Source organism: Chiloscyllium plagiosum, unplaced genomic scaffold (assembly GCF_037043375.1).
Source record: "Chiloscyllium plagiosum isolate Xiang-an unplaced genomic scaffold, Cpla_swu_hap1 HiC_scaffold_53X, whole genome shotgun sequence".
In the NCBI taxonomy this organism is placed as follows: Eukaryota; Metazoa; Chordata; class Chondrichthyes; order Orectolobiformes; family Hemiscylliidae; genus Chiloscyllium; species Chiloscyllium plagiosum.
The window spans coordinates 15,187,431-15,200,362 of NW_028270191.1; the positions used below are offsets into that span (position 1 = coordinate 15,187,431).

At 41.8% G+C, this 12,932-nt stretch overlaps 2 protein-coding genes across 7 annotated transcripts in view; one reads left to right on the forward strand and one right to left on the reverse strand.

Moving 5' to 3' along the window:
* LOC122543361 (STE20/SPS1-related proline-alanine-rich protein kinase-like) overlaps positions 1 to 3,814 on the forward strand; it is a 128,546-nt gene extending 124,732 nt beyond the window's left edge. Inside the window, exon 18 of the mRNA XM_087985457.1 lies at positions 3,435 to 3,814. Coding sequence (XP_087841583.1) covers positions 3,435 to 3,452 — 18 coding nt within the window. The 3' untranslated portion in view covers positions 3,453 to 3,814. The remainder of the gene's footprint in view (positions 1 to 3,434) is intronic.
* lima1a (LIM domain and actin binding 1a) overlaps positions 1 to 12,932 on the reverse strand; it is a 145,006-nt gene that overhangs the window by 4,488 nt on the left and 127,586 nt on the right. For all 6 annotated transcript variants that reach the window (XM_043681976.2, XM_043681977.2, XM_043681978.2 and 3 more), the window contains 4 exons: positions 9,275 to 9,367; positions 8,182 to 8,295; positions 3,023 to 3,089; positions 2,582 to 2,685 (listed from right to left, as the gene is read on the reverse strand). In XM_043681976.2, coding sequence (XP_043537911.1) covers positions 2,582 to 2,685; positions 3,023 to 3,089; positions 8,182 to 8,295; positions 9,275 to 9,367 — 378 coding nt within the window. The remainder of the gene's footprint in view (positions 1 to 2,581; positions 2,686 to 3,022; positions 3,090 to 8,181; positions 8,296 to 9,274; positions 9,368 to 12,932) is intronic.

Here is a 12,932-nt window from a genome sequence, read left to right on the forward strand (position 1 = left end):
TGGAATGCTCTTCAGAGGGCCAGCATGGACTCGATAGGTGGAATGGCCTGCTTCCACACTGTAGGGATTCTAGGATTTTATAAACCTTTGTAAAAAGGTCATCCCTCAGCCTCTGACACTGCAGGGAAAATAGCCCCAGCCGATTCAGCCTCTCCATGTAACTCAAACCCTCCAATCCTGGCAACATCCTTATAAACATCTTTTCTGAACCCTTTCAAGTTTCACAACATCTTTCCTATAGCAGGGAGACCAGAGTTGAATGGAGTATTTCAAAAATTGCCTAATCAATGTCCTGTACAGCCGCAACATGACCTCCCAACTCCTATACTTGATGCAGTGACCAATAAAAGGCCAAACATCCTCTTCACCATCTTGTCTACCTGCGACTCCACTTTCAAGGAACTATGAACCTGCACTACAAGGTCTCTTGTTCAGAACACTTCCCAGGACTCTACCATTAAGTGTAGAAGTCCTGCTCTGATACACCTTGCACTTATCTAAATTAAACTCCATCTGCCAGTTTTCTCCAAAGAGTTTCCTCAATATCGACACACTATTGTTCAAAGGTAAATTAATAGCATGGGAGTTGGAAGAGGGAAAACAAGGAAGCTTGGAAAAAAGGCACTTTGGCAGTCAGTGAATAACTGAGATAAGTGATGCCCCTTCATGGCCTCGTGTAGAGCTCCAATCCAGATTCCTCACATCTATGAAGGATGATGGACAGACAATCTGTTTCAGTTGGGGTGGTCTTCATATGATACACTTTTGCTGATGGCTGAAAAGGCTAACCCTTGAGGGGCAGTTTATTGCTGCAAATCCTGCATGTATGAAGCTACCAAGTGTCGTTCTTGGCACTGGCAACTGCACCAAGCTACTGATCAATATATAATATCAATGTTCTAAAATCAGTCACCTCGGAAACATAAATTTAGGTCAAATTCTAATGCAAGATTAGCGATTTGGAAGGGGAGGCAGAAAATAAAGTGGAGTAAAGTGAATAGGCATAATCAATTGAAAATTGATAAAATGTAGCCTCTTGCAAATTCTCCAAGCCTTAAAGAGAGTAGTACTGATAGACACCTGCCACTGGGTCTTCCACATGCTGTTAAGCAGTATGCCCACAATTATTTCACACCCAGTGGGAATCATGATACAAATACAAACTTGCACAAGCTAATCCTATTTACCTTCCCAAAAACAACATACACTCATTGGGCTCAAATCAAGAAACACTGGATTTTAATTAATACTGCTCAGATAAAAGTTATGTATTTTAAAAGTAAATTATGATCAGACACAGGCAACATCAGTTTAGATTTTTGTGTTCACATAAACAAGTGTAAGGAGTTGAGAATCTTTTATTTAAAAAAAAGAGCAAACAGAACCTCATATTGGAGACAGAGGAATGCAGAGAGAGAAAAGGGATACTTCAGGAACAGGAAGTAGAAGCTGAAAAATAGGCAGAGAAATAGGATTAAACAGTAATATACTAAACAGCAACACAAATGCCACACATATGTTCTAGTACCATGCTTAATCATATTGAATCGGTCTATTGTTCCAGGGTTTAGACAATTCTTCAAACTTTTCTTTTAACTCTTGATTTTTGAAAGCTAAATTTTCAAGTTTAATTCCTCCAAAAAAATTATTCTGCACATTAAGCTTTTAAAAAAAATATACGGAATTGTTTTTAAATGGAAAACATTTGACACAGCCCTCGAATTGCATATTTATTGTATATTCTTGGGTACTGCATTTCCCCTTTAAGAACGGGGTCGACATCGTGTAAATGAAGTTATTCAATCCTGTAAAAGATAACAATACCTGTTTGGTCCTGCTCTCGGATCCAGCTAATGCCATCTTCCTTGTAGATCAGCTGGAGCCACAGATGAAACATCAGCTCATCGTACTCTATAATCATAGCACCCACTGCCTGATAAAGATCTACACTGCTAGCCATCTGCTGTGTGAATAGATACAAGCTGTTTTCATGTTGCGGTTGTCATTTTAGATTGAGGGAGAGCAGCATTTATAAGTCAGGCCATTTACATTGTTTAATGCAGCTTCTCTTGCTCTGGTGATTAGATTTGGGAGACTCAAAATATTATACTTCTGGCGCCAAGACATTTAGTATACAAATACAAGGAGCTCTCTCTGACACCAGTTTCCTTCAACACAAAGTTAAATAAGGAATAGAAACGTGATACCACAGACTCGAGAAATAAGTACTTAGAAGTAGGGTTCCCATTTTTGATCACATCTAGCAACATATCTTTAGACGAGACCATGGCAATGCCTGAAATCAGGTCTGCGCTTATTGGGACTGTTTTCTCTCCAACCCTCAATCCACCCATCCTTTGGTTGCCACTCCTAGGTTCACACAAAGAATGGTCACTTGGGAGGAGTTATGGAGCCCTGCTATAACTATAGGCAACAATACAATCTGGATCAACTCTTTCAGAAGAAAGCAACAGGAGAAAACAAATATCAAAAAGGGAAATGCAACTTTATTTCTGTAAATCCTCAGCTTTGTAAAGTTGAGCATCACATTCATGAATTACCAAACAAGTTGATGACTTACCTTAACAGATTTGGCTGGACTACTTTGTATTTCTGCTGTTGATCTCTGTTGATTTATACCCAGAGTTGAAAGCTTTGGCGTCCCTTCTTCTTTTTCCACATTAACTGTTCATTTTAAAAGATTAAAAGCATGAATTAAGCCCAAACCAACAATTTACAAGCTCTTATTTCAAATGAGTGATTTTAAGCTGTTAGTGCAGATATGAAGAGATTGTCATTGGTTCCGTTTGAAGTGCAAACGCAGCATTGAAACCTCTAGTAGTTGGAAATAGATTTACATATACATAATGCATTCACCTTCAAATTACATATGACAAAAATGAATGAAAGCAAAACTAAGCCACATGGACCATTGCATCCACCCAAAAGTGTTAGAGCAACTCTGCATGCCCATAACATGAAGGAAATGCATGTGGCATACATTTAGAACAGAGGGGCTCACCTTGACTATTTCCTGGTTTCTCGTAAGTAGAGCTTTTCCAAAGATTCGATGTCTCAATCACAGACTCCTGATAAATAATACAAAAGCAATTTCACTTGCCAAGCTGCATTGTCCAACACACTCATGAAAATATTGGTAGTGAAACAACATTAAAGGATATTTGTGTCAAGGTTTATTGGCTGCTCTGGTGACATTTGAACTAAATGCCCATGTCACTAATCTATGGCCCCATAGTTTGGTAGAAAGGGGGTAAAATGCCAGGCCCACGTTTGCAAATACCTAGAATGGTTCATATATCTAGAACTTTGGCAGTTTGTCAAGCTGAAGTAAAGCCTGCTGTAAATGTTTGGCCAAAGGGAGTATTGATAAGAAATTTGAAGATGCTAAATTTCAATGGCTCTTGTCTCAATAGGATAAAAATTCAAACTAGGAATGGTAGTTTCACAAGAAACATATCACTGTCCTTTCACCATCATTGAGTCAGAAGTCTGGAACTTCCTCCCCAACAACATTGTGGGTGGACCTATAGCAAATGGACTGCAACGGTCGAAGAAGGCAGCTCCCTTCGAAGGCAACGAGGGATGGGCAATAAATGCTAGCCAGTCAGTAATAACCATATCGCAAGGAAAAGATCACTTAGCAAGACATTATCCTTGCATTACCAACAATCTCCTGAGGGATTGGAAGATCTTATTAATGGCTCCGTTAAACAGGATTCTTTGAAATATAGTCAACTACAATAGCAAACAGACACTGAATCAAAGCAAGAATTGAGTTACGTCAATTCTTCTAATCAGCAGCACAGATGATCTGGTTCCAGTCAGTGATTTGACTGCATCGCTCTTCTTTCAACTTCATGTAATTAGCACACCAAAGAAGAAACCATTTAACATCTCAACTATAATGTGATCAAACCACTAAATTATGGATGGCTTCTGTTGCAAAACTAATGCTACTTTGGCAAGAATGATGCACAGGAACTTCGCAGCTGTTCCGTTGGATTTGGTTCAAATGTGTATATTAGAGATGCATTGGGCAGTAATTGCTGAATAAATATTGTGACACTAAGACGCAGCTGGCTCCAGGTGCTCAATTTTTCCTCAATTGGCTGCACTGTATAGTGTAAACCAGATAACCAGAGAAACAGAGATAACAAACAAAAACAAATTTCTGGAGAAACTTGGCTGGTCTGGCAACATCTGTCAAAAAGCATGGCACTGGAAAAAGAACAGCAGGTCAGGCAGCATCCGAGGAGCAGGAGAGTCGACGTTCAGGCATTAGCTGTTCATCATGAATGTGGAGGGGGAAAGGGGTTGAGAGATAAATAGGACAGTGGGAGTGGGAAAGCTAAGTAGAATGGCGATAGGTGGATGCAGGTAGGTGATGACTATGACAGGTTAGTGAGGAGGATGGAGTGGATAGGTGGGAAAGAAGATGGACAGGTAGGTCAGGTCAAGGGGGCAGTGCCAAGTTGGAAGGTTGGATCAGAGATGAGGTGGTGGTTGGGGGGGCTTTGATTTGTCAGTGGAGATGGCCCAGGACTTGCATGTCACTTGAACAATACCCCCCAACCACAACAAGGATAGTACCCCCCTTGTCCTCACCTTTCAACCCAAGAGTCTCTAGATACAGTGCATTATCCTCCACTATTTTCACCACTTACACTCCGACCCCATCACCAAAAATATATTTATCTCTCCCTTCCTATCAGCATTCTGAATTTGAATTAGATTTAGATTACCTACAGTGTGGAAACAGGCCCTTCGGCCCAACAAGTCCACACCGACCCGCCGAAGCGTAACCCACCCAGCCCCATTCTCCTACATTTACCCCTTACCTAACACTACGGGCAATTTAGCATGGCCAATTCACCTAACCTGCACATCTTTGGACTGTGGGAGGAAACCGGAGCACCCGGAGGAAACCCACGCAGACACGGGGAGAACGTGCAAACTCCACACAGTCAGTCGCCTGAGGCGGGAATTGAACCCGGGTCTCTGGCGCTGTGAGGCAGCAGTGCTAACCACTGTGCCACCGTGCTGCCCATTCTGCAGAAACCATTCCCTCCACAACTCCCTAGTTGGGTCCACACCTCCCACCAACCCACCCTCCACACCTGTCACCTTACCCGACTGCCGCACGAGGTGTGAAACCTGCACCCACACCTCATCCCTTACCTCCATCCAAGGCCCCAAGGAAACGTTTCAAATTCAGGAGAGATTTTTTCGTACATCCTCCCACCTCATTTACTGCACCCGTTGCTCTTGATATGGTCGCTTTTACATTGGGGAGACAGGATGCCAACTTGCGGAGCAGTTCAGGGAACATCTCAAGTCTGCACTCACCAACCAACCCCACTGTCCTGTGGCCAACCACTTCAACTCTCCCTCACACTCCCCCAAGGATGTGCAAATCCTGGGCCTTTTCCACCGCCAAATAAAGCCACCCACCAACTGGAGGAAGAACACCTCATCTTCCGCATTGGGACTCTTCAACTACATCGATACTGACTTCACCAGTTGCCAAATCTCCCCCCCACCCTCACCAATGCCAGATTCAACCCTCCAAACTTGGCATCACACTCTCGACCAGACCTACCTGTCCATTTTCCTTCCCACCTATCCACTCCACCCTCCCCAACCAATCACCTCCTACCTGCATCCACCTATCGTCATGTCACCGACCTGACCCACTGCCCCAAACCCACCATTTATCTCAGCCTCCTTCCCTCTCCACATTCCTAATGAAGGGCTTATGCCCAAAATGTCAACTCTCCCACTTCTTGGATACTGCCTGACCTGCTGTGCTTTTCCAGCGCTACACTTTTCAACTGACTCGCCAGCATCAGCAGTCCTCACTTTCTTCTAACATCTATGGAGAGAAAACAGTGAATACTTTGGGTCCAGTGACCCTTCTTAAAAACTGAAAACAGCTAGGACAAGGTAGCATTCATGTGCATGTGTGTGTGGAAGAGAAGGAATAGTGAGTGGATAGGTGGAGATAGAGCCCAGAGAAAGGGAAAAAAGGGTAAGCGGATAAAGGGATTGTTGATAGTAAGCCAGGGAAAAAGAGAAGCTACATAGATGGTAATGAGGACTGAGTAGTTGAAAATGAGTTGGGGCTGTGCTGAAAGGAACCCATTTCATGACAAGACCTGGGATTGCATGGGTAGGCAATACACATGGAAGTAGGTGTTCATGCTCAAATTGTCAAACTCAATGTTGAGTCCTGCAGGCTGTAAGGTGCTTAAGCAGAAGATGAGATGCTGTTCCTCCAGCTTGTGTTGAGCCTCAGTGAGACAGAATGTTGGCATGAGAACATGGTGTATTGAAGTGGTGGGCAACTGGAAACTTGGGGTCACTTTTAAAGGACAAAGATAACATTTGAATCCAAACACTCTTCTTTGGAACTTGTGCTGAAGAGGAGCCATAAATCAAATTTGAAATATCAACTGTATCTCTCTGCACAAATGCTGCCAGAATTGGGTTTTTCCAGCATATTCATTTTTCATTTTGGGTTTCCAGTGCCCACATAATTTTGCTTTTATTTGATCCTGCAGAATCTGGGCTGACCAGGTGAGGGCAGTTATTACAGCAGCATTGGATAGACATTGCATTTTCTGCCTTCCAGAAAAGGAAATAATCCACAACCATAATACTTCGAAATTAATGAATTCAATCAATCGAGTGATCAATTCCTTCCTCAGTGACAAGTCCTCAATCACAAATCTAGCATTTAAATGAGGTGTTTTATTTAGAAAGACAAAGTTGCTTGTTTGTTCACCAATAGGTGGAAAATGATCTCCAGTCACACACTGGACACAACAATAAAATCACAAACTGGTGGAATCCTAGAATTAGGAAGTCAACAGATCTCCAATGAAAAATGAACCCGAATATATATTTATATTGTTCTTATAATTAACATTACAACTTGATTGAGTTTTTTGAGGACGTAACAAAGAGGATTGATGAGGGCAGAGCGGTAGATGTGATCTATATGGACTTCAGTAAGACGTTCAACAAGGTTCCCCATGGGAGACTGGTTAGCAAGGTTAGGTCTCACGGAATAAAGGGAGAACCAGCCATTTGGATACAGAACTGGCTCAAAAGGTAGAAGACAGAGGGTGGTGGTGGAGGGTTGTTTTTCAGACTGGAGGCCCGTAACCAGTGGATTGCCACAAGGATCGGTGCTGGGTCCTCTACTTTGTCATTTATATAAATGATTTGGATGCGAGCATAAGAGGTACAGTTAGTAAGTTTGCAGATGACACCAAAATTGGAGATGTAGTGGACAGTGAAGAGGGTTTCCTCAGATTAGAACAGGATCTTGACCAGATGAGCCAATGGGCTGAGAAGTGGCAGATGGAGTTTAATTCAGATAAATGCGAGGTGCTGCATTTTGGGAAAGCAAATCTTAGCAGGACTTATACACTTAATGGTAAGGTCTTTGGGAGTGTTGCTGAACAAAGAGACCTTGCAGTGCAGATTCATAGCTCCTTGAAAGTGGAGTCGCAGGTAGATAGGATAGTGAAGGTGGTGTTTGGTATGCTTTCCTTTATTGGTTAGAGTATGGAGTACAGGAGTTGGGAGGTCATGTTGTGGCTGTACAGGACATTGGTTAGGCCACTGTTGGAATATTGCGTGCAATTCTGGTCTCCTTCCTATCGGAAAGATGTTGTGAAACTTGAAAGGGTTCAGAAAAGATTTACAAGGATGTTGCCAGGGTTGGAAGATGAGCGCTAGAGGGAGAGGCTGAACAGGCTGGGGCTGTTTTCTCTGGAGCACGGAGGCCGAGGGGTGACCTTATAGAGGTTTACAAAATTATGAGGGGCATGGATAGGGTAAATAGGCAAAGTTTTTTCCCTGGGATCGGGACCATAATAAAAGAGACCTATGGGGCAAGTTTTTCCACACAGAGGGTGGTACGGGTATGGAATGAGCTGCCAGAAGAAGTGATGGAGGTTGGTACAATTGCAACATTTAAGAGGCATTTGGATGGGTATATGAATAGGAAGGGTTTGGAGGGATATGGGCCAGGTGCTGGCAGGTGGGACTAGATTGGATTGGGATATCTGGTCGGCATGGACGGGTTGGACCAAAGAGTCTGTTTCCATGCTGTACATCTCTAGGACTCTAACTTAAGTCTACCTCACATACCTTCTGCAGTTCTGCATGGGAAGAGGTGTTGGTCAAAGGTACTGGTGGCACATTTTCTTTTTGTTCGTTCCTATTGCCAGCATTCATTTCAAGGTCACTAGTGCTTATGTCACACTATAACCGAAAGCAAACATAATAAATATTAGACAAAAGGGAGAGAGAGAAAACACTACAATAGCCCTGTTTAAACAGGAGCCACATTATTTGCATGGTGTTTGAATTACCAACAGCTTTAAACAAAAAAAGCATCTGGAATAGAAACAAAAGCTGCAAAACGAGGATTCAAAAATACAAAATCACATTTAGACAGACGGTGAAATCCCAACAAATATCAAACATATTGTCAACATTAAGTAGTGAAGGGACATACAAGAGATGAAACTGCAAACAAAACTGTCACCTGCACTCAGTTACAAAGCTGTAACCCAACACGGAATTCAGACCAGAAAATAACTGGTTTGATGAAGGCTATAGCCCCCAAAATCATTTTCAGTCTTTGGTACTTTTCTACGCTACACTGATTCAACAATGTTATTTTTATTTGAACAGTAGGAAAGGAAAAAGGGACATTAAGGCGACATAAAAAAAATTACCTAGTTATCTTTCATGTTTTACATACATAAGATGCTATAACCAACAAATAGAGATTTTCTTTGAAGGCAGGATGGATTAAATGACCAAACGCAAACATAAGCCTTTCCTTTTGTTCTTTCACCCCACCCCCCACTTCTCCTGGAGGGGAAAAAAAAACCTGTCATTCCTAATCACAATCGGAATGTGAGCGGGTATCGGAAAGAGATGAAATGGACTTGGTTACGATAACTCCTTCATGATCATACTACGTGCATAAAAATTGATCAAGGTGCATCACAGAAATAACCACTTGGTTGCAGATATGGAGAGGTGCTGGGTTGGACACCTACTGGGAGTTATCATAAATGAGAGAAAAAATTGAGAAGAACCCCCACAATACTCAGTAGGATCAGTATTAAGAAAGCTAATTTCTAACTTCACCCTACCTGCAACAAAAAAAAGGGTAGGCAATTAAATAACAAATTATCAAGTTAAAAGAAAGAAAAAAAAATTCTTATACCTGTGGCAACCTCTTAGGATTTGATGAGTCTTTGATTCCCCATTGCTCTTTGGTATTGATCACTTCTCCAGACAGCATTTGCTCGTCCAAAGTCTAAGCATTTTTCAAGGCAACACAGTTAGTAGGCCTACTTTGATTTCATCAATTTGTATTTATATTGCACCTTTATATATAACAAAACAGCCCACAGTGCTTCACAGGGACAATTATAAAATAAATTTTGACACCAAGCCAGGGCAATGACCAAACCTTTGTTCAAAAGGATACGGTTTTAAAAGGAATCGCTTAAAAAGAGCAAGGTAGAGAAAAGACGACAGGCTTGGGGAAGGTATTTTAGAACTTAGGGTACAAGCACCTGAAGGCATGTTACTAATCATGCAGCAACGGTGGTTGGGAATGCACAAAAGATCAGAGAATTAGAGCAAGGATATTTCAGAGGGTTATGGGGCTGAAGGAGATTAGAGATAATGAGGGTGAAGCCACAGAAATGGGTGGAGGGGGTTGGGAAGAGAGGGGGAGCAAAGGAGGAATTGTTACAAGACAGATTGTTACAACTGGTACAAGTCTAAAAAAGTGGTTTATGGAAACAAGTCATGGAAACTAGAGAAGTTTAAGATAACATTGAACATATACAGCATCTTATGTAACCTCAGGACATCCCAAAGTATTCCATAACCAATGAAATATTTTTGTAGACATTGTCATAGAATAGGGAAATGTGACAGCCAATTTGCACACATTAAGCTTTTATAAAAAAGCAACACAAGGTTTTAAGTGATGTTGGTTGAGGGATAAACGTTAGCCAGGAGAAAAACCCACTCTGTTGTCTACCCGAAAGAAATTAATTTAACATCTCATCTGAAAGATGGCACGGCCAGTGTGGAACTCCCCCAGTGCTGCACAAGCATGGCAGTCTGGATTATATGCTAGACTCTGGAGGTCTTGAACCCACAACCTACTAACTAAGGCAACAGTTTGACAAATACAGATTTTAAAATAAAAGTGGTTGAAAAATACTACTGTTTTACCATAGTAGAATTGAACAAAGTCACAATTATTTTCTAAATAAATGTGAATACAAATATATGCCAATTCAAGAGGGAATTTATTTTTTGCATAATTCATTAACCTGAGATGCCACCAAGTGGATGTGAACAATGGGCAGCACAGTAGCTCAGTGGTAAGCACTGCTGCCTCACAGCACGAGGAACCCAGGTTCAATTCCTACCTCAGACAACCGTGTGTGGAGTTTGGGACCCGGGTTCAATTCCCGCCTCGGGCAACTGTCTGTGTGGAGTTTGCACACACTCCCAGTGTCTGCGTGGGTTTCCTCCGGCTGCTCCGGTTTCTTCCCACAGTCCAAAGATGTGCAGGTTAGGGTGGATTGGCCATGTTAATTGCCCGTAGTGTTAGGTGCATTAGTCAAGGGTAAATGTAGGGGAATGGGTCTGGGTGGGTTGCTCTTCGGAGGGTTGGTGTGGACTTGTTGGGCCGAAGGGAGCGTTTCCACACTGTAGGGAATCTAATCTAATCCATTGCACTATATTAAGAGGAGGGAGTTCTCCTGGTCAAAAACTTTCCCTCAGCAAAAACAGATTGAATAGTCAATCATCCCATGCGCAAATCGGCTGTGTTTATCCACACAGCACAAACACTTCAAAACAAATTTGATGATTTGAAGTGCTTTGGAATGACCTAAAGATATGGTAAATTGCTGTGTAAAAGCATGGTCACTTCAATGGTCAGAATGGCCACTGGCTCCAGCATGTCTAATTTCCAGGAGCAAGTATTAACATATTAAATAGAGCCAGGAAAACAATTGTTATGATGGGAATGCCACCCAACTATGGAACATTCAACATGAAATGAGACTGTCAGAGAAAGCATTAATCCATTAATGCACACTCTAGCCAGCTCAAAACTAATGGGAATATTTAAACTTGTGACGAGGAGAGAAAGAACGAAACAGTAAAGGTGCAGAAACCAAGGCAAAATGGAACCAAATGCAAGGGCTCAAATAGGTTTTGGGATCATTCACAATACAGACTATATTGTTAGGAAGAGACTAATTGCAAAAACAAACAGGTATTTTACTGCTGTCATTGTGAATAAACTGTTGCTGTTCGGTTTCACATTTCTAAATGAATTTAGTTATTCATTTGGGATGTGAGCTTAGTTGGAGTGCTGATAACACCACATTCCAGAGTAGCTAGAACCAACAGACAAGCAATCCAAGGATCATGCTAAGATTTTTAAAGGGTCAGAAAACCAAAGGGTTGCATGTTCTGGTTTGTAGATGACTCAAATTAGTAAGGCTGGAGTAATGGCATACTTAAAAATGAACCTCTGGTTCAAGGAAACTTTTAAAAATTGAAATTCTGATTAGTTTTAGCCAAAATGCAATACAAGTAGCACAATGGCAGGAAGACATGCCAGGATGCGTTTTAAAAAAAAAACAGGAAAGAGCAATCCCGAAACGACATGAGACTCGAAAGTGGCGTAAATTACAAAATTAGCAGCATTTGGCAAACATGTAAGGCTGCTGAAAGAGAATAGAGATGGAAAAGGATAAAGACTAGATAAACAAGACACCAGTAGTGAGTGAATGTAGCGTATGGAGTGAGTGTGTGCATCACAGAGGAACGCCTACCTGGCACAGGTGAACAGAATATCCAAATGTCAGGCTTCATACCTGACAAGTTGAGAGAACATTTCCACCATATTAAAAGGAATGGAATTGCACTGGAGATGGTGCAGAGGAGATTTACTCAGACGTTGCTTGGCCTGGAGTGTTTTAGTTATGAAGAGAGTTTGGACAGGCTAAAGGTCGTTTTCCTTAAAGCAGAGGAGACTGAGGGAGGACCACAATAGATGTATAAAATTATGATTGACATAAACAGGAAGAAACTTTTCCCTTGGTGGAGGGATCAATGACCAGGGGACATACATTTCAGGGAACGGGAAGGAGGTTTAGATGGGATGTGAGGAAATTTTCTTTCACCCAGAGGGTGGTGGGAATGTGGAGCTCACTGCTTGTGAGAGGTAGTAGAGACTGAAACCCTCACAGTGTAATAGTATTTAGATGCGCCCTTGCGTTGTCAAGGCATACAGGGCTGTAGTTCTAATATTAAAAAATGGGATTAGAATAATTAGTGGCTTGCTTTTGACGAGCATAGGCTCAGGCCTTTATCTGTGCTGTAGACCTCTATGACCTAAAATGGAAGCTTTTAGTATTTGGAATCCAATCGACATATCACCAAGCTAAAGACACTGGCAGCTCCCTGCAAGCCTTCCAGTTATTAACAGGTCAAAAAAAGGTGAGACACATAGGTAGGGTGGCTGGTCCTTTCACCAGAAGAAATAAAGTCTCTTCTCCTCTGGCAGAGCCATGTTTACATTTAGTTACACCCTGATGTAATCAATTATTTTAAATCTCTCTCAAATCTTGATGTCATAAATATAAAACATTCACGAATGACATGGCACAGAGTAAAACTGGGCATTAGAAGTACCTGACACCAATTAGAAAGGGAAATTAAAAACAGCCACTCCAGTTGAGCGACTGAATGTTAAGCAATCAGCTCAGAAATTCCCAATGAATATGGTTTGCAAAGTGGATTTGAAAAGGAGCTTCCATTTGGTCATCTGGTGAAGGAAT